The sequence below is a fragment of the Alexandromys fortis genome, unplaced genomic scaffold, assembly GCF_014885135.2.
Source record: "Alexandromys fortis isolate MF-2015 unplaced genomic scaffold, M_Fortis_MF-2015_v1.1 scaffold_52, whole genome shotgun sequence".
Taxonomy (NCBI): domain Eukaryota; kingdom Metazoa; phylum Chordata; class Mammalia; order Rodentia; family Cricetidae; genus Alexandromys; species Alexandromys fortis.
Genome location: NW_026067929.1, coordinates 3,618,191 through 3,644,021, shown reverse-complemented (window position 1 = coordinate 3,644,021; position 25,831 = coordinate 3,618,191). Strand labels below are relative to the sequence as shown.

Below are 25,831 nucleotides of genomic sequence, written 5' to 3'. Positions count from 1 at the left end.
TGGTGCCCTCTTCTGGCATGCAGGCTAAATAAATCTTTATATTGAGATTTGCATGTGTCTGCCTCCCAAGTGCTGGGACTAATGGCACATGCCACTGCTGCCCTGCCCCCATGTTTTCCCCATATTTGAATTGCATGATTAGATTGTTTACTAGAGAACTCTAATATTTAAATTAAGAAGTTTTCAGTATAACAATTCCACCTGGGACTGACTTCTCTGAATTATTCAATGACCCGTTAGTCATTCAAAAGTATAGTCACCAATTTCTGCATTTTCTAAGGTTTCTCTCTTTTCATTTCTATTTTAAACCAGGGTCCTCCCATAGGATGTACAGGGTTACCTCATTTTTTTCTATGTATAAAAAACTTGGGTTTTGGCCTGTACTGAAGTCCATTTTAAAGAAGGTTCCTCTGCCTCTGAGAAGAATGGGTATTGTTCTGCAGTTATGGTTTAAGTCTATATAATATTTGAAAGATTAACTCTGGGGATTTCTTGCACATTTTTTAATTTAGGGAAGCTATCTAGAAATGGCAATGCAGTGTTGAAGTGTCCCATTTTTATTGTGCTTGAACAACGTGAACTTCCATGCTTTCCAAAGTTATCTATATAAAATCAGAGACCTCATGATTTGACGTGAAAATACTTGTGATAGTTATGTCATGTTTGTCAGTGTGTAGAGATCTTCTTCATTTATTCTGACTAGTGGCTTTAACTGGCAATAAGTGTCAATGTAGTCATATTAACGATGTATGCAGAAGGAAAGAAACAGATGTTAGAAAAGCCAGCTGTTCATAGTTCCTCTCTTGTAGACACAGCAAATCCAAGAAGAAGATGCAGGGTGAGGCCGGCCCCATCTTATCTCACCTCCAGTGAGACATCTACTTTTTCTTCCCTGAGCTGACACTGAAGCAGAGATGCTGAGGGATCCTGCTCCTTTGCCTGCCCATCATTCCCTCTTAGTAAGATAATATCTCTGCGAGCTTGCAACACCCAAAGTCATGGACTGAAATCACATTGGCCAGGTCAGGTTTGAATATTCTCAAAAGTCGTATTATACTTAGTTTATGTATTTTTTATTTTTCAAAATTTCATATAGATATAAAAGTTGTTTTGGTCAAATCTCCTCCCCATTCCTTCCTTATAAATTACTCCCTATTCCTACCTTCGTTTTCTTTACAAACTCCATCACGTTTTCTTAAAAATGCAGAGTCTTTTTACTGCTAAGGTTTTGAGCCAAGATTTGGACAACTGACTGAAGGACAGGAAGCCCCTCAGACTGCTCCACTAGCTCCCCTACCATTTATTACCAATACCTCATCGGGTGGGTGAGGCGCTTAAAAGCACTGCACTATCAAATACGGGTGTTTTGTTGACTCTTCCGCAGATCTTGTGCTTGTAGTCACAACCACTTGAAGTTTACACTTGTGACAACCTAGACATTCCCTGCACATCCTGCAGAGCTGCCGCACACACCTACTGTTCCTGGCTCTTCCACTCTTTCCAGCTTATCCACCTTGAGGATTGCTAAGCCTTGAGTGTCAGATATGACATAGGTATCTCAATTAGAGCTAAGCACACAGCAATCTGCTATCCATGCATTTTGACCAGCTATAAGTCTCTGTGTTTATACCAACTACTGCAGTATTAATTTTTTCTGATGTGGATTAACTGTTGGGAGGCCCTGCTGGTCAGAAGTTGCAGTCAAGCTCAACAACATGGCGGACTCACTCTCCAGCGCGGCCTTCTGCTCTCTACCTGCTCCTAGTTAGAGGATGTCTCTAGGTCTGGGTGCCTGACTTATCTCAAGGATGACCTTTGACATAGTTCCCTGCAAATGCTCCCCTCCCTGCCCCTGTGGAACACATGGTAATTGAGTAGTATGCTCTAGCTAATTCATAGAACGATGCTGCCGCTAACCCAGCTTTACGATAGGAGTATGCCACATAATGCAATTGTCTCCGGGCTTCCCAATCCTGCGCGTTTCCTATACTCTGAAATAAAGTTGCCTTGTCTCACTGAAGTCATCTCCTGGAGGGTTCTCTCCAACACATCCACAGCCGACCCTGTTTCCCGCCTCTGCTCCCTCCCTCCTTGCTGGTAGTGGCTGATGAACCCGAGGAAGAAAGGGAACCACAGCCTACTGTGTAGGTATGACCTTGGAAGAGTTTATCACTTTGCCCATTACCACAGTGATAGGAGTAGGCTCTGCCCTAGCCCAGCACAGGCTTATGAGCCAACTCACACTATGAAATATAAGCATCTACCACAGTGACTTTCAATCCAGTCCAAACATGGGTAGGAAGTCTCATAAGTTGTGCCATGATATCACTATTGGAACATGTTGCTCAGACATGTTTTTATTCTGTACCCGTGTTCACAATGGGGTAAAACTGTTTATTACACTTCTCTGATTAGATAGTGAGGTTATTTCAACCCCCAAATTCTTCAAGTCCACACACAGAATATGTATTGTAATCCATTTGTGTCTTGTTTGGTTCTTTCATCAATATTTTATAATTTCCATTTTGCCAGTTTTTCACTTTCTTGGTTTAATTTATTTGAATGTATTATTTTTGGTGCTCCCATGTATGAAATTATCTCCTTGATTTTATTGTGAGACATGTTGCTATTCTGGAAGCAATTAAAATTATTTCATATTTTTATATGTAGATTTTCATATCCTGAAATTTCTGAATTATTATTCATAAATGTTGGTGTTTACTGCATATAGAAAAATGTCACGTGTGAAAGTGAATAATCTTACTTCCCTACTCTTGATTTGGGCACATTTGATTTCTATTTATTTCATAAAAAATTCTAGATTATGCTTGGTGCTCTGTGGAAAAGCATAGATTAACCTGGACGTCTTCATGTTGGATCCCTGAGGAGAGTACAGCATTTTCTGCTCATGGTCATATAAGTTAAAATTATTTGATTTGCTTTGTTTTGTGTTTAAAATTTGTTTGTCAATCAGACAGGATATCAGTCCTCTGTCTGATGAGGGGTTAGTGAAGATCTTTTCCCATTCTGTAGGCTGTCGTTTTGTCTTGTTGACTGTGTCCTTTGCTTTACAGAAGCTTTTCAGTTTCAGGAGGTCCCATTTATTAATTGTTTCTCTCATTGTCTGTGCTGCTGGGGTTTTATTTACAAAGTGGTGTCCTTTGCCAATGTGTTCAAGTGTACTTCCCACTTTCTCTTCTATCAGGTTCAGTGTGGACTTGATCCATTTGGACTTGAGTTTTGTGCATGGTGATAGATATGCATCTATTTTCATTCTTCTATGTGTTGATATCCAGTTATGCCAGCACCATTTGTTAAATATGCTTACTTTTTTCCACTGTATATTTTTTGCTTTGTCAAAAATCTTGTGCTCGAAGGTGTGTGGATTAATATCTGGGTCTTTGGTCAGTCCCATTGGTCCTCCTGTCTGTTTTTATGCCTGTACCAAGCTGAAGAGGTGTCAATGAATGCTGCATCCTCAGTACACCTCATGTGACACAGCACCTTCCCTGTCATGCTTCCATGTAACAGACATGTGCACACGCTCAAACACACACATGCACACAGTCACACACCCATATTGGAAACCAAACTGGGCTGAGAAATGGTAAGTCTTAAGGTTGCTGACAATGCCTTCACTTCAACACTAAGTAAGACAGAACAGACAGGCTTGTCAATCAAATGTCCAGGTGGAGGCACTGGTTGTTAACTAGTTTCTCTAAGGCGGGTAAGCTGTTCTGCATCACTGGGCTGAACATAATACTTGGAATTAGGAAATAATATGAAACTTCCCACAGTGTCTGTTCAGAAACAGCTTCACTGTGAATCGGTATCCATCATGGGAACATGAAATCTTCCTTGTGACGGGGTTTGTGTCTTTGTCTCAAGCATGCAATGCACCGAAATCTTCCAAAGAAGAGATGGATATTCTCAGTACTCCATGATTCCATGTAGCTTCTTCACGACAGTGAGTGCAATCCATGGTCCTAAGAATGTATTTCTGACACCTTGGTATTCGAGGAGGAATCATCGCAGTGTTCTGCTTAGCACAAATGAGGGAAGGTCAAAACAGATACCATTGGTGTTCAAGATAGTGTCAAAGATGAACAATGTCAGGATCGGAGGAGAGAGAGAAAATTCAATGAGGAACATCAAACTGAAGGCAGAGAGAAATCCCACAACGCACGATGGACCAGTAGATGGTGCACACTTCAGTGTGATCCCAGGAGCTGTGCCCCTTGCAGGAGGTGCAGAGGAGGAAATCAAGTGCTCAGGGCACAGCTGGTGGAGACTATGTGCCCGAGTTTGTGAAAAGTCAGGGAGAAGTGGGTGAGGTGGTTGTGGGCAGAATCATATTTATTACACAAGTTAATGGGTTTAAGTGTGGGCAAAGAATTTACAGACAGATGGAAAGATCGTTAGATGGATTCTGGAAATTCCCTGCTAGTAAACGTCAGAGTTCCGTACATTTCATTTTGTTCATTGACTTTAACCATCTCCGTGGCCCTGACCCAAGCCCTTCAACGCGTGGATTCCAGCGTTCATATGAACCCTATGCCGGCCCTGGAGTCTGATCCACGTCTGGCTCACACTGGGTGTCAACACAGGAGGACAAGGATTATTTATTTTTGTTACTGGGTATTAAACCAAAGCCACCTTCATTATAGTCAAGTGGCATAGCCCTTACCCCTAAGCTAGCCCTGTCCATTCTCTACCGTGTGTTCAGATAAAACGCGTCTATAAATTATCCTTGTTAGCCTTGTTTTCTGAGTCTTCTGTCTTAAGCACCCGAGACGCTATATGAGCGGCAGGATTACCAAGGATGGTTTCAAAAAGCATCTTGAAGAGATGATGCTTAGTCCTACATTAGCTTCCTGCTTCCTTATTTTTAGTAAAACAGACCAATGTTCGTTTTCATGCTGCAGTTGATCCCACACTAAGTAGACCTGAGCTTTAAACTCACAGGTATTAGCGGAAATAACTAGGAAATACTAGTGGTAAACATCACTGTGGAAGGCTGGGCTCACAGGCTAACAGCGGGTGCTGAGATAGCAGGACTGAAACAGCCCGATCCCCTATGGGGGTTCCTGTGCTCGAGCCTGTTTTCCTTTCTAACTTTGCCCCGATGCAGTGAATCAACTTCTGTGGGTTCCCGGAAGCCCTTCGCGCTGAATTATGGGAAATGTAGTCTCGACCACCGTGACATCACAAGAAGGGGCTGTGGATAACGAACTTCCGCTTTCAGTCTTCTAACTTAACCTTCTCCCCTAACTTATGCGAGTGTTCTTCTCAGCGCTGGGCTTGGATCCCTGACATGGAGGTTGGTGCAGGGTGCAGCGCCGTCCTGCAGATCTGAGGGACTGTGCAAGGTGGCGGGTCCGGCATGGAGGTTGCTGACTTGGGCTGCTTAGCAGGGAGGCGGGAGAAGCTGACCTGGAGATGCTGTGCTGAGCTAGGCTGGGCCGCTGCACACGGGTGCGGGTTTGACAGGGGAGAGAGGGCGCCACACCAAAGCCATGTGCTGTAAGTGTGCTGTCTCCTAGGACACCACTGCTGCCCAAGCCCACCCGTGCTTCTGGTGCTTGAGGAGCTGAAGGGAGCTCACTTTGCTGCTTGGCTGGAGAAGCATGCTCCCCCTTAGCTGACTCTGGGTCACATGGCAATAGTCAGATTTCTCAGTACTTCCAGAAAGGGTGGTCACCTATAATATTTTTTTTTCTTCTTTTTCTCTTTCTCCCTCTTGTTTTTTTGTTGTTGTTTTGTTTTGTTTTGTTTTGTTTTATTTTTGTCTTTTTTTTCCCCCCGAGATAGGCTTTTTCTGTGTAACACCTCTGGTTATTCTGGAACTCACTCTGTAGATCAGGATGGCTTTGAACTCACAGAGATCCCCTTGCCTCTGCCTCCCAGAGTACTGGGATTAAAGGCGTGTCCCACCACACCTGGCTCTACCTATACTTTATAGAACACCTATACCCTGCCATACTTTAGTAAGCTCACCTCTGTTCCTAAAGTTCCTAGTTTCCAGGGACAGAGTACTGTGAGACAGTTCCTGTATGGGATGTTAGTTCCTTTCCTTGGAATGAATTTTGATATTTATGGAAGCCTCTGGTGGAACAGAAATGTTATATACGCTCTTGTGATCAGAATCCTCACATTCCACTCCCACGTACGCACAGGATAATCTTGTTGTCAGTATGAACCTGTCTTTGCTGAATCCAGATAATTACGAACTTCACATTGCAGAGTGAAACATACTGAGAGTAATGCTGCATCCAGTTCCTTTTGAGACGGTGATGTTGGAAATTTCGACTCCTTTTCAGACGTGAGAGAGGACTTGGGGTGATGAGATAAATGGGCCTCATGATTGACAGGAGGAGGCTTGGATATCTCTGAAAGGAGGGGTGTAGGCGGATGTGTCTCTCCCCCAGGCAGTTCCCAAATAACAAATCACCGTGAATATGATTCAATATTCTCTGCCAATAGCTCAGGCTTATTTATTAACTCTTACATTTTAAATTAACCCATATTCCTTATTTGCCCCCTGCCACAAGGCAGTATCTTTATTAATATGGAACATTAATCTCCTGCTCCTTCTGAGTCTACTGGCAGACTCCTCAGACCCTGCCCTTCACCTTCAGTTGGTTGCCCGTTCCATACCTTCTGCCTGGCTACTGCCCAATCAGCATTTTAGACCAGTTCTAGTAACAAATCTTTACAGTGTATAAGAGGGTTTTTCCTCAGCAGAGGGGAGAAACGGCCCATTTTTTTCACTAACATCCTTTTGTTAGTTCATCATATGTGGATGACTAGATGCTTCTATCGGGAAGGAACATCTATCTCCTTTGCCTATTTGACACTTTCTCTGGATTTGCAGGGAATGTTTGTTATCTTTGCATATTCATCATTATTTTCTATCATAACATCATGGTTCTTTCTTCTAACATTACCTGAATTTTTCCAGATGAGAATTCCGGCTCAGCGAATGGTAATACAACCACACTTACCACTGTCCTTCACGTGTGGTATTGCCACCATCCAGGCAGTAAACTGTGAACGTGGGATTCCTTCCTCTCCCCTGGGAAGGCGTCCAGCCTCCCTCAGTGTGCAGTCCTGCCCTTTCCTCCCAGGCTCTTATCCTGATTCCTGTCAGTGTGAGTGATGATGTGGATGGAGTTACTGGTCTTTACAAACTCAGGTGGTAACCTGTCATGTTCAACAAATCTGGGTAAACTCTTGAAGGGACCTTGTGTTTGGGTATTGAGATGTGTTTCCTGGCGATGACTGTGTATCTGTCAGAGGCCACGGAGAGAAGATGCAGGAGTCTTTTGGACCGGTTTTGCTGAGAGTCAGAAACAAAGGAATACACCTGAGAAGCAGTTTGTCATCATTTTCTGCTTTTACAGTAAAACATTTTGGTCAGTTTTCTCCAAGGACAGTGTCCAACTGAAGTGACATATTTTGAGTGTAAGAGTATGTGTCAGTTTGTCTACCTGACTATCAAAGACTGTATCCAATTGTTCTCTTTTTCGTGGTAACTATTTAAATACATGCCAGATGGAAGAGAAGTCAACGCAGTGTTTCCAGGTTCAAGTCCATGTACTATTCGTTAGGTACAATCGGTAACTGTATACTGAGCGTTTAAACTTTACATTCATAGTCTCTTTCATTAACTGTTGTTACATATGCAGATATATATATATATATGTACTTACATATGCATATATGAATACACGCATATGTATGTATTTGCTTGGAGTGTACAATCTTACTCGTGTATGTAACTGTTCGGCATTGAAATAACCAATTATTGTGCTCTTCCCTTGGGAAGACGACTTCTGGTTCTCTTAGCATCGCTTCATTGGCTCTAGTTCTTTGTGTGACGTTGAGGCCTCGCTCGCATCCCTCCCATTCTGCATTGCCGTGTTTGCTGGTGTCATCCTTTTCAGCTCATCTTTGAAGTCATTTGGTGAGACTCTGGGCATAACTTCTCTCACCTTGAGGAGACAGTCTCTCAACAAGAACCCCGACTCCTCTGGCTCTCACAGCTTTCTGTGCCCTCCTTTGAAGGGATAGCTGTGCCTTAGATGTAGGAGCTGTGCTGTCCACATCTTACAGTTCCTCATCTTGTTTGGTTGTGGTTTTCTACATGGGTCTCTACCTGCTGTAAAGAAAAGGGGTGACTACTATATTTACCTGTGAGTGGAACGTCAAATCCTTAGAATATAATTAGGGATTATGCTGAATTAATAAACTGGTAGTTGCAGATTCTCCTCCAAGTTCCTTGACTTCACTAGCTCTACGATGTTGGCTAGGTTTCCTGAACCAGGAATGATCCTCCTCTTGTTGAGCAGATCTTAATCCAGTTAAAAAGATGTTCATTGCCACCATGGCATGGGTGCCACTACTGCACCCATAGGGTTATCTCACCATGAAGGTCATTGCTACAATTTATAAGCATCATAGTTGGGCATGGCTTTGTGTTAACAAGGAAATAAGTGGCTACACAGTTAACAAAGACATAAATTGTTGGACATACATCTGTCAGTCGGTTTTTTTGTTAGCTTGAATATATCATTATAACCTAAGGAATTTAATGTTATATAAAAATCTATTCTAATCTAAAATACCTTGGGGACACGCTGTTGTCTGCTCAGTCTACAAAGAAAATACAACAATACATTAAGGGCATGGATGGACTAAGAAGTTTTATAGGTGCTGCCTTAGATGGTTATATCCCATGATCCAAATCACAGTGTAGTCACATGACAAGTGTTCTTTAATCTTTCCAAACATGGCTGCTAGCCACATGGTTGTTTTTATCCTGATGAGGTCATCAGCCAAGTGGAGTCAAGTCACTTGAATATTATTTAAAAACATCTGTTTTTTATAATGTTATCTAGTAGACCCATTTTCCTAAGCAAGAGTTGAATCACGTGTGTCGTATACTGCAGTAAATTAAAATGACCTATTTATAGATTTAACTATCAGCCTATTGTTACAAGTTTAAGCTGAATTTTTGTTTTTTCTTTACCATTTTGAATGAATTTATTTATTTTCAACTTAAAAGAGTTTTATTTACTTCCCACTAACAAATCTTTATTTCCATTCATGAGAGCAGTAAGTTGACCATATTCAGCTTTCTTGCCCAGTAACTCAAAGGAAAAAACCCAAAGAGATTAGTAAAGAAAAATGGAGAAATTAATACCCCTTAAATTTTTAAAATATGTTTAAGGGTGAAAAGTGTTTATAATCCCTAGTAGGAAAACATTATCTGAATGAAGACCCTAATGGCAAACCCCTGTAAAATACTTCAGCCGCATTTGATGCAGAAGGGTAGGGATAGTCTTCGAAGCACCCCAGCTCTCCTGATGAGGTCAGAGGTACACTGGCTTGTATTATCACAACATCCAGTGAGTGAGCTAAGCTGCTCTTCATTCAGCAAGGGCTCTGTTTGACATTACACTTGACCTCCAAACTTGCCTGACAATTTACCAATGAGATTCATAACCTTTGGGTTGCTCTGATATTTTGACATATTTGCTGGGGTTTGGGCCACATCCTGGAAAGCCACCACGACTTCTGGATCCTGCTTTGCTGCAAGAACCTCAGGGTCACTGAGGATTTCTTTGAGTCCAGGCATTCCTGCCATTCCAGGCATGCCCCTCCCATTCCAGGCATGCCCCTCCCATTCCAGGCATGCCCCTCCCATTCCAGGCAGGCCCCTCCCATTCCAGGCATGCCCCTCCCATTCCAGGCATTCCTCCAGGAAAACCACCTGGGAAAGAGCCGTACTGAGCCCCAGACTGGCTTCTGGCTTCCTCTTCCCTTTGGGCTCTTTCATGCTCTTCTCGAGCCTTCTTCACCCTTTCTATTCTTTCTTTTATCTCTCGCTCTTCACGTTTTCGCTCATATTTTCTCCGATGTTCAGCATTGAACCTCTTTCAGCATTGCACTGGCATCCTCGTCATAGTCCAGTTTACAGGCCAGGGCTAGGTCATGAGCTGCTTCTTCCCAGTGACCCAGGAGTCTTGTGCTTTCCCCCACCAGGTGAATGGCTGAGCTGAATCAGGGTTTATCTCAATGGCTCTGTCCCAGTCTCGGATAGCAGCATTTGGCTTCTGTAATTTAACAAACACACTGGCTCTCTTGGCATACAGAATAGCCAAGCGAGGATTTAGCTTGACGGCATCAGTGAACAAGGCAATAGCTTTCTGCAGCTCACCATCATTTAGGGCTTCAGTGGCAGCCCCCTTCTTTTCATTTGCCTGATCCATCATCTCCGCGGTTATCTCTGCATTTTCATCTCCCATCTCTTGAGAGACATCAGGGTCCGGCTCAAGTACACCTTCATTGTCAATTTCTAGATCACTCTCCTCACTGGATGGTTTGTCCGCCTTTATGCTTTCCTCTGTCTTATTATCTCTTTTTTTCTTCCTTGACATTTTCTTCTGATTTAGCCTTATGCATAGCAGGTGGTACTTAACCTCCCATGCTGGCGGAAACAGGTGGATCTCTGGGAATTTGAGGCCAGTCTGGTTTATACAAGTTCTCAGTATGCAGAGCTACATGGTGAGAGCCTATCTCAAACCAATAATAATTCTCTCCACCCACTCCCTCAGGAAACGCATTTCCTCAGTGTGCAGGACGCTCGGATCCTCTTACACTCGAATGAATTTATTAATTCTAATTTAAGAACTTATAGAGAACAGAGAGATATTTCAATGCATCATGTGCTAGTTTATACATGAGGTAAGTCAAAATACTCAGTGGTTGGAAAATACTTAATAAAGATGACTGATAATAGCACCTTTAGACTGCTGAGCTATGTAACCCAGGAATGGGTAAAATATTTTCTGTGGAGTATGCAGAATTTGGATATAAAGAGTAGACTCCTTGTCCTTTTGAAAAGCCATTTATAAAAACACTGAAAATAATCTCTATAAGATTTTTAGATGTAATTTTAGGCAACACCCATGGGCTATTGAAAACGATTTTTAAATGGTATCCTTTGGATGATGATTGTCTTAGTTATGGTTTCTGTGCTGTGAATAGACTCCATGATCATGGCAGTTCTTACAAAGGAAAACATATTTGGGGTGAGCTTATGGTTCCACAGCTTTAGCCCATTATTATTATTGTGGGTGGCAGACAGGCATGGTGCTGGAGAAGGAGGTGAGAGTTCTACATTTTGATCCTCAGGCAGAAAGAATTGGGTTTGGCTTGAGCATGTATGAGATATCAAAGCCTGACTCCACAGTGACACACTGTCAAGGCCACACCTCCTAACAGTGCTATTCCCTGTGGGCCAAGCGTTCAAACACAAGAATCCATGGGGACCATGCCTGCTCAAACCACACAGTGATTATGGATCCTGAGTAAGATTATACTGCAACCTGCCAGTTATTAGTACAGAACAGATAACCATACTGAATTGTATTTAGTGGTGTAATACTCACTGAAGTTCTTTACCAATAAAGGATTAAATCTATGAGCTACCTAACAACATTACTTAACAAGCTAATAACCTGCTCTGGTTCGGGTGTTACGTTTCTTAGAAGGAAAGCTTTCAGAAAGCATCTTGAAGCGCAGAGCCAAATCATTAGTAGTGATTGGCAGGTTAGTATTTACCCGGTTGAAATAGCACAAAATTATACATTTTGTTGTTTTAGTTTCTTTACCATGAAAATTAAGCAGTCATTTAAGTATGGATTTGACAGATGAGCCGAAGAGAATATTGTCCATATATTGCAGGACTAATAACTCTGGGAACTTATACAGTGTTGGTTTCAGGTTTTATTCCTAATTGTAATTGTTCTGGTACTAGAAACTGTGCCTATTTTAATTTTCATCAAGAAGGGACCATTAAGCAATCTATGCTGAGTTATTACCACTCTGTGGGATAGACAAAATAAACTAACAAGAATAAGCAAATAACAACATCAAAATCTAAGCTCTGCAGTAGCCAGGTTGGCTCAAGCTGTAGCAGCAGAGCCCCGCCCACCATTTCTTAGACCTTGGGTGTTATGGAGGCCACACTTTGCATCCCATTGGGAGAAAAGGCCCACGTGGCCAAAGGGCTTTGAGTTCCAATCAAAACTGTTCAGGAAGACTAAACCTGAAAACCAAGCAGGAGCTCCTTAGTACACGGAGCCTTGCTGTGACCTGCCAAGATGTGTCCAGCAAGGGAAAAAGGTTATTTATGTTTTGTTAGTTCATTTTGTGTGTGTTTGTTTCTATTTCTTGTGGTTTGCAAAAAAATAATTGACAAGGATTCTTCTCTCCTCTTTTGTGGCCTCTTGTTACCTTAGTTCCTATGAGTATAAAGTGGAAGAGGTATTGCTCTGAGTATTTTGTTCCTTGGGATCTTAACAAATATTTCAATAAGTGTAAAACGCTGTCACCGGGTCCTGAGAAGAACCTGTATTTATCCCACTCTCTCATTTGAGATCATGAATTCTTTTAAGTGAGTTCTTTGTCAGTTTGTCCCTAATTCCTTAACTCTTGGCCCCAGCCCCACATTGTCATTGTTCCTCCAGGCTTTATTGCTGTCACAGAAAATATCCACATGAAGTTAAGAATGAAACCAGGGTCAGCACCACATTAGCTGGCACTGGGTCAAAAATTTCTTGAGTTTGACCAAGCCGTTTATTTTTTTACACCTTTAAACACAGGTTTAAAAGGTTTCCATTTAAAATTATGGCAACAAAGCTTTGGGCATGGCTACATTGAAACTCCATTGAAATGTACATTTCTCTGGTGAGGCACCTGGGACCTTTACCCTAAAATGGGTTCTCTTCACAGAGGAACAGAGTTTAGGGCAAGGGCCTGAGGAGGATAGATTTGTAATAAGCATAAGCCTGGTTTCTATTGACTGAGAATGCAAATTTCGTGGGACCACTTTCATAAGGAGGGCTTTATGCCCGGAGAGACAAAGCTCAGAATGAGAGCCTGAGCAATGCTGAGGATTTGGGGTGGAGGTGAGATTCAGGTGATGTTGCAATCCATACACTAGCAGAAGATCACCACGGTTTTAGACAACATCCATTCCAGGTTTCCTAGTGAACAGACATCAGTCATTTTCTTTGACTGAAGAAATATATCCTTCATGTCTAACAATTCTGGTTCCTCTAATGCTTTCTGTAAGCTATGCCTTCTACATCATTCCCTTGGTCTTTTTACCAGGGCATCTGAGAAAGTTGAGTCAGTGTAAGTCCCCGCAGTGATTGAACTTACTGCTAAATTGCCTCATTAGAAATTTGTTAAAATACTTGTGATTCCATTTTGTCTACAGATTGTTCATTTATTCATCTTCCCCTTGATGGCTGAAACTCATGCCCCTTGATACACAGTCATTTGCATCACTCTGTACATAAAAGCCAAACCTCAGCCCAGAGTTGCTTCATCAGATCTGCATCTTCATTGTATTTATCATTTTTGATTGTTCATATTGAGCTGAGCAGTACCCTTTCCATCACCTTGGTTATCTACTGTGAGAAATATACATTATGTGTGGAATATTATAAGAATGGGACAAAATGCATGTTTTATTTCAAAATTTTATTATGTATATATGGATGGATGGATGGATGGATGGATGGATGGATGGATAGATTTATGTTGTGTGCATGGTGAGAATGCTAGTGTCCTTGTGTAAGAGATTGAGCCTCTGGAACTGGAGTTACAGGCAGTTCTGAGCAGCCATGGCTGCTGGGAATCAATTCCAGGTGCTTTGGAAGAGCAGTCAGTGCTTTTTACTACCGAACCATCTCTCCAGCCTCAACAATACTCTTTTGTAGATACTCGCTCTCCATTGTATGGTTCTTAAAAGTAGGATATCCATGGAAGTTTCTAGGATCTTCTGTCATTCACTTTCCTTAATGATGAGTCCTGTGTATCATCACAGTACTGCATCAGACTTACGTTAGGGACATGACTGACCTATGTCAGAAAGGCTCTAGCTCTCTTCTCACTCGGAGTGACCTTTAGATTAATATCTAGAAGTACATATGCCTCTTGTTATTTGTGTTTTCCCTGGCAGTTTTAATTAGCATTCATTTTTCTTATTTGTTTCAGGAAATGCTGTCTTTCAGGGATGTGGCCATTGTTTTCTCTGCAGAGGAGGGTGAATACCTGGGCCCTGATCAGTGGAATCTGTACAGGGATGTGATACTGGAGAATTACAGCAACCTCGTGTTCCTGGGTATGTTGCCCTTTCAATTGATGCTGCCTTTTAATCAATGGCTGTTCTAATTAGGAAGTGCAATTCTGCCACTGCCAACAGTGGTTAAGTCACCAGAGCTGCAGCCTGAGAGAGAGTTCCCTCAGGCAGAGTCTCTCAAAGTTGTGAGGGAACTTCTCGAAATCCCTGGCCTTCTAAAGAACTCAAGATTCAAAGGTTCAGGTGGAACTCTGCTCCTCAGAGAGGCTCAATAGCAGCTAACTCCTCTCCTTGCTTGTGTCTAATAAAAAGCCCTCATTCTTCTCCTCACCCCTGTTTAAAAACCCTTCTCCACCTGGCTTCTCCCTCCCACTTCCTGTCAGCTAATTGCTGACTCAGCATCCTGACTGCAAGTGAAGTTCATTTACTCAAACAAATGTAACATATCTTTGCATCGTTAAACAAATGTTCCAGAGCATGAAGAAAAGAAACACAGCTTAAGGTAAAATTCTACAACGTGCGTGGGGGAATCTTCCATGGTGAGCTCTTAATTAACTGTCAGCATCAAACTTGATTTCTTTCTACAGTATCTCAAGGGTGCTTGTGCTTCCAACAATGAAATTTATGGGGCAAATTTTAAGGAAAACTGAAGAGAATATTCCTATACCTTAGAATAATTTTATTTCTTTTCATGTTCATAGCAGCTTCCCATCCTTTTTATAGAGGTATCCTTTATATTGGTGGTAATGTTAGAAATTAAATGGCGTGAGTGGGAAGCTTATATGATAAAAAGAATATCGCACTCTTCGGTTTTAATATTTCTTCTTGTAACTGAGGGACATGAAGCTAACTAAAGACCTGAAAATCCTAAATTCTTCCTAAGCATTCTGATGTGCCCGTCAGGAAACTCATGTGATGTGGGAGTGTCATATATCAATCTGTTGATTTCATTGGTTAAGCAATAAAGAAACTTCTTGGCCCTGATAGGTTAAAACATAGGTGGGAGGAGTAAACAGAATAGGATGCTGGGAGGAAGAGGAAGTGAGCTCAGACTCGACAGCTCTGCTCTTTGGAGCAGAGGCCCTGCTTCGCTCTCCTGGGCACACGCGATGAAGCTCCCACCCAGGATGGATGTAGGCTAGAATCTTCCCGGTAAGCGCACCTTGGGGTACTTACACACATTATTAGAAATGGGCTAGTCCAGGTGCGAGAATTAGCCTAGAAGAGGCTAGAAAGAAATGGGCCAAGCAGTGCTTAAATGAATACAGTTTGTGTGTTGTTATTTCGGGGCATAAGCTAGCAAGCGGCCGGGGTGCTGGGGACGCAGCCCCACTGCTCCTATTATTTCAACACTCATGAACATCTAATCCTCTACAGTCCTCGTTGTATCTTCTCATTCCTTATACATACAGTCCTAGAGAGGACATGCTATCTAATGGAGGAGGGTCTTCTGTCTATGCGTTACTTTTATTGGTTAATAAAGAAACTGCCTTGGCTCTTTGATAGGACAGAAAATTAGGTAGGCAGAATAAACAGAACAGAATGCTGGGAGAAAGAAAGCATAGTTGGTCAGATGCCATGGAGCCAGCTGCCAGGTCAGACATGCCAAATCTTTCCCAGTAAGCCACCACCTCGCGATGCTACATAGATTATTAGAAATGGGTTAATCAAGATGTGAGAATTAGCCGGGCGGTGGTAGCGCACGCCTTTAATCCCAGCACTCGGGAGGCAGAGGCAGGCGGATTTCTGTGAGTTTGAGACCAGCCTGGTCTACAGAGCTAGTTCCAGGACAGGCTCCAAAGCCATAGAGAAACCCTGTCTCGAAAAAAACCAAAAAAAAAAAAAGATGTGAGAATTAGCCAATAAGAGGCTAGAACTAATGGGCCGGGTAATTTTTAAAAGAATACAATTTATGTGTAATTATTTTGGGTAAAGCTAGCCCACGGCCGGGAGCCAGGCAGCGGCCCTCACAAAGCAGGCCTGCTCAACTAATCACTACAGCTATCCCCAGAGAAAAAAACTAATGATGTTATCTTTTCCCATGAACAGGTCTTGCCTCCTCTAAGCCTTCCCTGATCACATTTCTGGAGCAAACACAAGACCCTTCAGACATGAAGAGACTCACAGCAGCTGCCATGGAAACAGGTGTGTAGGAATGAGGGGGACAGAGGAAACGGGGGGGGGGGGTAGAGACCCAACAGTAAGCCAGGTTTTATCACGAACACTGACTCACAATGTTCTCATGGACATAATGTTTTAAGGATCTCCTTTTGTATCTTTTGCTGTGAAAAGTGGATATTTATGGTACTTTGATTTTCTTACGCTCTGTCCTTCTCCCATCAGGTCAGCTTATGTTTACAGTAAGTGACTAAACTCTCTCATTTGTGGGTGAACATGATCTATTTTTCCTAAGTTGGTCAGTGGATATTTATTCATAAACTGTGCAGAGATCCTCCTTTCTTCAATTCTTGAACAATATTATCGAATATTGTTATCGACAGGTTTCTAGTTATGCAGCCTAACTTTCATACCTTCCAAAACTAAAGGTCTGAATTTAGCATATATATGTACTATAAAAACATATGTTTCCAACTTTGACTAATGTTATACTTTGTGTTTATCTAGTTATAAAGTTTCTCTATTTCTATAAATGGCTCATTTACAATAGCGTAATAGTCTTGTTTTCTTCTTGATGTTATGCCTTCCTTACATGTTTGACATTCATTAATATTGATTTGTTTCTATGTTCTATGTCGTCATGGTCTTCATCTTTCACTACAAGTTACATAATTTCAATTTATGGTTTTTTAAATAAGGCTACACTGAACACAGCTTTAGAAATTTGAATGTAGCATTATTTATATGGTAAATTACAGGTATGAATCAATATTCTGGTTTTAAAAATAAGCATAAATATAGAGAACTTTGCTTAGTTTTCATTCATTTCTTAACTTTTGCTCACCAGGAAACAAATACTATACAGGCAAAGAATGTGACAAAACCCTTCCTTGGAACTCACAACCTATTAGTCACCAGAAAATTAACTTAAGAATGAAGCCATGTAAGTGTGAAGAATGTGGGAAAGCCTTCCATTTTCCATCGTTACTTTGTGTGCACAAGAGATTTCATACAGGAGAGAAATCCTACAATTGTGATATATATGCTGAGGACTTCTGTTTTCCATCACGTCTTACTGAACACAAGAGAATTCATAGAGGAATAAAACCCTACAAGTGTGAAGTATGTGGCAAAACCTTCAAACATCCATCAATACTTCTTATACACAAGAAAATCCATACAGGAGAGAAATCCTACAAGTGTGAAGTATGTGGCAAGGCCTTCCATGTTCGATCACAACTTTCTGTACACAAAAGCGTTCATACTGGAGAGAAACCCTACAAGTGTGAAGTGTGTGGAAAGGCCTTCTGCATTCCATCAAGACTTTCTGTACACAAAATGATTCATTCAGGGGAGAAAACCTACAAGTGTGAAGTATGTGGCAAAGGCTTCTGTACTCCATCACGGCTTTCTGATCATAAGAGAATTCATACAGGAATTAGACCCTACAAGTGTGAAGCATGTGACAAGGCCTTCTGTTTTCCATCACAACTTACTGTACACAAGCGAATTCATACAGAAGAGAAACCCTACAGGTGTGAGGTATGTGGGAAGTCCTTCAAATGTTTATCAGTACTATCTGAACACAAGAGCAGTCATACAGGAGACAAACCCTACAAGTGTGATGTATGTGGTAGGGCCTTCAGTTTTCCGTCACGAGTTTCTGAACACATGAGAATTCATACAGGAGAGAAACCTTATAAGTGTGAATTATGTGGAAAGGGCTTCTATATTCCATCACATCTTTTTGTACACAAAAGGATTCATACAGGAGAGAAACCCTATGAGTGTGAAGTATGTGGCAAAGCCTTCAATACTTCATCAGGACTTTCTGTCCACAAGAAAATCCATACAGAAGAGAAACCCTACAAGTGTGAAGTGTGTGGCAAAGCCTTTAAACGTCCTACAGGACTTTCTGTCCACAAGAAAATTCACACCGGAGAGAAACCCTACAAATGTGAAGTGTGTGGCAGGGCCTTCAGTAATACATCAGGACTTTCTATACATAAGATGATTCATACAGGAGAAAAGCCCTACAAGTGTGAAGTATGTGGCAAAGCCTTCAGAGGTCCATCAGGACTTTGTGTACACAAGAAAATTCATAAAGGAGAGATGCCCTACAAGTGTGATGTATGTGGTAGGGCCTTCTATATTCCTTCACAACTTTCTGTACACAAAAGGATTCATATAGGAGACAAACCCTACAAGTGTGAAGTGTGCGGAAAGGCCTTCAATTGTCCATCTGGACTTTCTGTACACAAGAGGATTCATACAGGAGAGAAACCCCACAAATGTGATGTATGTGGCAAGGCTTTTACTCGTCCTTCTGGACTTTCTAAACACAAGAGTACCCATATAGGAAAGAAAAAATACAAGTGTAAAGTATGTGACCAGACCTTTACTGGTCCATCAGGACTATCTAAGCACATGAATATTCATACAGGAGAGACCCTGTAAGTGAAGAGTGTGTCATTCATCCATCAGGACTTTCTGAACACAAGAGAATTCATACAGAAGAGATGCCCTAGTGTTTTGACGTATGTGGCAAGGTCATCCATGCTGTATCATTACTTAAAGTACACAAGAGACTTCCTATAGGGGAGAAACCCTACAACTGAGAAGTATGTGGGAAAGCTTTCTGTTTTCCATTACTACTTTCAGAAGCAAGAGCATTCATATAGGAGAGAAAGCATGCAATCTAAAATATGTGGTGAGTTCTTTAGAACTTTTTGGATTATTTATTCTCACTTGATAATCCACAATAGAAAGAAACCCTGCAATTATAAGGATTGTGGAAAAGCCTTCTATGAAAAGCCATACCTTGCTCAGCACGAATGAACTCACACTGGATAGAAACCTTACAAACGTGAAGAGTGGCAGGCTGCTCAGTTGTACCAAAAACCTTAAGGGACATCAAAGAATTCATTCTGGAGTGAAACTCTACAAGTGTAAAGAATGTGGCAAAGACTTTATAAATTACATAGCACATTCCCAGCACCAGTCTATTATGAGTGTGGAGAATGGCAATGCTTTTCCCCTGACTTCTGGTTTAAACAACTTCTAAGAACTTATGTGTGAGAGAAAGCCTGTGAAGAATATGCCAAGGTCTTATGCACTTAATAAAAACTTTTGAAACACCTGATAATTCATACTGGAGAAAAATGCCATTAGTGCCAAACATTTAAAAAAAAAAACCCTTTAATAAACTTTCTATTATTTCTCAAGACAAAGTAGTTCAAACTTCAGAGAAATGATACCAACATTACAATATTCATAAAATGTTTTATACTTTCTCAGTTTCTAAAAGATATAAAGACTCTTCTGTCCAGAAACCGTACAAATGGGATGTCTTTTCGTATATATGTTGCCCTTACTGGTTGATGAATAAAGCTGTTTTGGTCAATGGCCTGGCAGAGTAAATCAAGAGTGCGAGTGAGTAGGTGGAGTTGAGGAGGTGCCTTGTAGCCACTGAAAAAGAAAGATGCCAGAACATTACCAGTAAGCTACAGCCTCATGGCAATACATAGGTTATTAGAAATGGGTTGATTTAAGATGTAAGAGTTAGTTATGGGCATCACAATCACTGACTTCAAACTCTACTACAGAGCTACAGTACTGAAAACAGCCTGGTATTGGCATAAGAACAGACAGGAGGACCAATGGAACCAAATAGAGGACACAGATATCAATCCACACATATTTAAACATTTGATACTTGACAAAGAAGCAAAAAATATCAAATGGAATAAAGAAAGCATATTTAATGAGTGGTGCTGGCATAACTGAATCTAAACATGTAGAAGAATGAAAATAGATCCATATCTATCACCTTGCACAAAATTCAAGTCCAAATGGATCAAAGACCTCAACATAAAGCCAGCCACACTGAACCTTATAGAAGAGAAAGTGGGAAGTACACTTAAACGTGTTGGCACAGGGAACCATTTCCTAAATATAACCCCAGCAGCACAGATACTGAGAGAAACAATTAATAAATGGGACCTCCTGAAACTGAAAAGCTTCTGTAAAGCAAAGGACATGGTCAACAAGATAAAATGACAGCCTACAGAATGGGAAAAGATCTTCACTAACTCCATATCAGACAGAGGTCTGATCTCCAAAATATACAAGGAACTCAAGAAATTGGACACCAAATAAATACATAATCCAAGAGTAAAGACCTAAACAGAGAACTCTCAACAGAGGTACCTAAAATGGCTGAAAGACACTTAAGGAAATGCTCAACATTCTTAGTCATCAGAGAAATGCAAATCAAAACAACTCTGAGATTCCATCTTATACCTGAAAGAATGACCAAGATCAAAACACTGATGACAACTTATGGTGGAGAGGTTGTGGGGAAAAGGGAACACTTCTGCGTTGCTGGTGGGAATGCAAGCTGATACAACCCCTTTGGATATCAGTGTGGCGATTTCTCAGAAAATTAGGAAACAACCTTCCTCAAGACCCAGTAATACCACTTTTGGGTATATATCCAAAGCATGCTCAATCATGCCACAAGGACATGTGCTCAACTATGTTCATAGCAGCCTTGTTTGTCATAGCCAGAACCTGGAAACAACCTGAATGGCCCTCGACCAAAGAATGGATAAGGAAAATGGTACATTTATACAATGGAGTACTACACAGCAGAAAAAATAATGACATCTTGAATTTTGCAGGAAAATGGATAGAGCTAGAAAGCATTTTGAGTGCAGTAACCCAAACACAGAAAGACAATTATCACATGTACTCACTTATAGGTGGTTTTTAAACATAAAGCAAAGAAAGCCAGCCTACAAACCACAATTCCAGATAACTTAGACAACAATACAGACACTAAGAGAGACTTACATAGATTTAATCTACATGGGAAGTAGAAAGTATAAAAAGACAAGATCTCCTGAGTAAATTGGGAGCATGGGGAACTTGGGGGAGGATTGAAGGGAAAGGGGAGAGGTAGTAGGGAGGGGAGCAGAGAAAAATGCAGAGCTCAATAAATATCAATTTAAAAAAAGAATCAAAATAAAAATACTTTCAAAACACAGACACACACAAAAGTGTTAGTTTTAAATAAGCCTGAGCCATTGGTCAGTGTTGTAATTAACGTAGTTTCTGTGTGATTATTTGAGTCTGGGCCACTGGGAAATAAAAGTGCAATTTCTGTTTACTTAATGGCACCCAATGTTTGACAAAGTACTTCCACAAAAACCTGAGGAAACTTTAATAAATGCTTCTAGACCCACAAAAACACAAGTCAATTGCAGTTTCTTGGTAGCTGCATTTTTCTTCAGCTAGACACTGCTGGCTTTGAGCAGAAGTGTGACTTCATTAAGAGATAACTTCCTGGTTGATGCTCATGGCCCAAATGGCTCTGGATATTTCAGAGGTCCTGCTACAGAGCACTTAAATGGGATTTGTGAAAAAAAAAAAATGCTACTATTTACTTAATGGGGACAAAGACTCACTGCATCCCTGGAGTTGAGGCAGTGAACATGTCTCCCAGAGACAGTGAACCTACCTCTGCCATGTTTAGTGGGAAACAGCCAACAGACAAAGCCGCAGCATTGGTCTTAGTCATCCCAGCTTAACACTTTAAAAAAAATGCTCCTGATCGTAAACAGATTACAGCTACACAGTAAAGATATTTAATCCTAGCACTTGGGAGGCAGAGGCAGGAGGATCTCTGTGAGTTCGAGGCCAGCCTGGTCTACAAGGGCTAGTGCCAGGACAGGCTCCAAAGCTACAGAGAAACCCTGTCTCAAAAAAAAAAAAAAAAAGGCCTCTAAACAGGCCAAAGTATGTTTGATAAATGTGCCTGGACTTATGACAAAGAAGATAAAAGGTAGAGTCATAGATAAAAAAAAAATTAAGAATATTAAACTGAGGTTTTTAAAGGAATAATAGAATAAAACATGGGCCATGAAAAGATGGGAAATAGTCAGGATTACATATATTTTTATTTCTTTGAGTCTTTGACTGCAGAGAGATATTTGATTCTGGGAACTGCAAAGCTAAAGCAACATATATTTTAAAATATGTTGACTTCAAAATTTGAGTCTCAGAATATGTTACTTTGGAAAAGAGGTTCTACTTTTGTTTCCACAGAGGATTGGAACCTGTGGGTTCCTTCTAGGCTAATGTGGTTTAAGGAACAAGACTCCCTTCAAAAAAGGTCTCTGTGAACTCTAAAAATACTTTACCCAACCACCAGCAGGAAATAGTTTGGAGAAAACTATGCCTAAATTTCTTAATGATTATAAATGTTTGTTTTTATTTAAAGGGGGTTGATTATAAATGGTTAATGGTCACATTCAATATCTTTCTACAGAAGAAGGGGATATGATATAGAAATGAATACATTACAATGGTATGGACTTTGGTTTATTGATACAAATTTAATGTCAATTTTGTTATATATATATTTCTACTCTCATTTAAGGTATTATGTTCATACAGCTCATTTAAAATTATAGATTAATAGTCATTTATAATAGTCGATGTTGTAGTCAAATTAGATTTTCTAGATATACAGAGATATATTTCAGATGGATAGGTAACCTTCAAAGACCAACAGAATATGGCTTTTAAATGTTTTTAAGAACTTAGACTTTCCTCAGCAGTGAGACATGTCTGCTGTAAATAATAAAACATGTAGGAATTTCTTGAAGATAGGATGGCAGCATGTCCATGCTTAGTGACAAATAGATCTCTGAGTGGGTGAGTCCAGGGTTCCGTATGTTTAGTATTTTTTTTCTAATGGTTTGAAATATCAGGTTTTCTGGCTTGAATGCTGGCCCTTTCTGGGTAGTGTCTCCTTTTCCTAGAGTGCTGCTTGATCAGATTCTACCTTCCCTTATGTGATTTTGAAATGCATGTTAATATCATTGTTTTTGCCTATGGGATTTTTAAACCATGTATAAAAAACTAAAAATCTGGTGGAGATCATTCTTTTCTCTGGTTCTTCACCCACAGAATAAAGAATATGCAGAAGTAACATGCTTGAGTTAATTGATTTTATTTACACTTGGACCTTAGGAATCTAAGATTTAATAGACTTAACACCAAAATAAACCTCAATAGGCTGATTCTTTAAAGAGTCTGCCAGTCATTCTACAGGACACAGAAGAAAACAACTGATGAACTTTGCCAATCAAGACAAGACAGATCATCAAATATTGTGCTTCACAGAAAAGTCTTTCAGATATGCTAAGCCTATAGACCCAAGACTGATGTTCCAATGTTATAGAAGAACTTTGGGGGACTGTCCAGGCAGTGAGATATCTCTGCCAATTCTAGAGTTTTGGAGGTTGCTTACAATGCACTTCCTGTTTACTTAGGTAATAATATATCCTTCTGGGGTCTTTGGAGTTGAAGACAGATAGTTATAGTTTGTCTTAAACTTAATGAAAGATAAATTAGATATAAAACTTTAAACTCACAAAGGTAAAATAGTATATTTTCTTTAATTTTGCCTAATACCAACGAGACTAAATGTGACTAATTCTTGCTTGATAACTGTTGTATTATATGTAATTTTACTATATGAAAGTTAAAACCTTCCTTTATAAAAAACAGAAATGGAGAAATGATGTGGGATGTCCTTATTATATGTGTTTCTATTATAGGTACCTAAAACCTTAGGGACATCAAAGAATTCATTTTGGAGAGAAACCCTACAGGTGTAAAGTATGTGGCAGCCTTTAGAACTTACACCGCAGTTCTAAACTACAGACTATATTGGAGACAAACGTGAATATGGAGAAGGGCAAAGCATGAATAGAAACACTACAAATAGGGCGTGTGTGATAAGGCCTTTGTAATCATTCAAACCTTACCCAAAACAAAAGAATCCATGTACAAGAAATCCATAGACATGTGAAGAATACAGTGATGTACTTTACCATTCAGCCAGCATTTTCTGATTTTAGAATTTATCCCAGAGGAAACAACAAGACTGTATGGTGTGATAATGCTTTTCAGGATTCCTCATTTGGTGATGACTCCAACCATAAAATATTTTCTTTGCTACTTTATAACCTAATAATTTGCTACTGTTGTGAATCATGATGTAAATATCTTTATACTGATAGACTTGGGTGACTCATGGCAAAAGGTCTTTGACCCCTAAAGGGGTTTTGACCCACAGGTTAATAATTGCTTCCATAAATGAAGAAAAATATTCATACTAAACAACATCCCTAGAAATGTGAGGAATGCTGAGAACTTTATCATTCACCCATTGTGCATCGAAAACGTCACACATGCAAATGTAGAATATGACCAGGTGTTTAGGTTTTCTTCATGTCTATACGTGCATTGTAGGGCTCATACTGCTAAGGGACACTACAAATAATAAGATTATGGCAAGGTTTTATCTGACTTTCATATTGGAAATATCCTCTGAGACCCCACACTTGTAAGAGAAGCTGTATACACAAATAATTCTGAAAAGCCTTCAATATTACTATTTTTCATCAACATATAATTCCACACTCCCAAATAATGGGAAAACTTCAATAATATTATAATCTTCGCCAACACCAAATAATATGTATTGAATTAGGAATAATGCAAATGCTGATGTCTTTATTTGCTTCTGCTCTCAACAGCCTAGCAATATGTGTAAATCACAATTGTGTAGATTCCTTGATCTGAATGTCCCAAGGAAATCACTGTGGGTCGTTTTATTGATGCTAATTGCTGTAGGAGAATCTAGACTATTAGATGTTGGCATTGTACCTTGTTGTATGTGTTGTATGTGCTCTTGACCAGAATGTCCTAGGTTTATGAAAATGCTGGCTGATCCCAAGCCAGGGTGAAGAAGACAGAATACAGCATTCCTCCATGGTTTTTAGTTCATGCCATGCCTTTAGATTTCTGCTGTGTTCTCCTGGCCTGCCTTCCATGGATGAAGATGTTCTGCCAGTGTACTGAAATGATCCACCTTCCTCCCCTAATTAGTTTTTGGTCATGCCATTTATCACCACTATAGAAATCAAACTGGATAAAGAATGTTGCAAGGTTTTGCATCTTCTTAGTACAATAATTAACACTGAAGCCTTCCTACTGGTGATAGTATCACAAGGCTTTAAAGCTTCTTCAAACTTACCTCACCCTCAACAATTACACACACACAAAAAAAAAAAAACACTGTTCCAAAAATATTATAAAGACTTTATTGATTTTTATCAGCAATTTAACACCAAAAAGATCATACTGGAGAGGAATCCTGTAAAACAAAAGGAAATCAAATCTGATTACATGGAACATGAGAAAATCATATTTAAGAGAAACTATTACAAACACCAATGATAGGTTATATGACACACCTTCATATCAGGAAGCTTTCTTTGTTGAGAAAACTTACAGATATAAATTGTGTAATGCCTTTCATTGAAATTCCATTCTGATTCACCACTAGTGAATTTATATTATGTAGAAACCTACTTATGGCTCTAGCAGTAATCTTGTCCAACATATACACCTTATAACCTTTTTTTTTTTTTTTTTTTTTTTTTGGTTTTTCAAGACAGGGTTTCTCTGTGGCTTTGG

The 25,831-nt window shown here is 40.2% G+C and overlaps 1 protein-coding gene and 1 pseudogene across 1 annotated transcript; one reads left to right on the top strand and one right to left on the bottom strand.

Annotated features, from left to right (window-relative positions):
• Window positions 1-5,223: 5,223 nt before the first annotated feature.
• Window positions 5,224-25,792, top strand: LOC126503271 (zinc finger protein 728-like). Its single transcript, XM_050144831.1, has 4 exons — window positions 5,224-5,320; window positions 14,074-14,200; window positions 16,208-16,303; window positions 17,124-25,792. Exons 1-4 carry the CDS (start codon window positions 5,315-5,317, stop codon window positions 18,731-18,733), a joined length of 1,839 nt encoding a protein of 612 aa, XP_050000788.1. The 5' UTR covers window positions 5,224-5,314; the 3' UTR covers window positions 18,734-25,792.
• Window positions 9,047-11,577, bottom strand: LOC126503226 (hsc70-interacting protein-like; annotated as a pseudogene).
• Window positions 25,793-25,831: the final 39 nt, after the last annotated feature.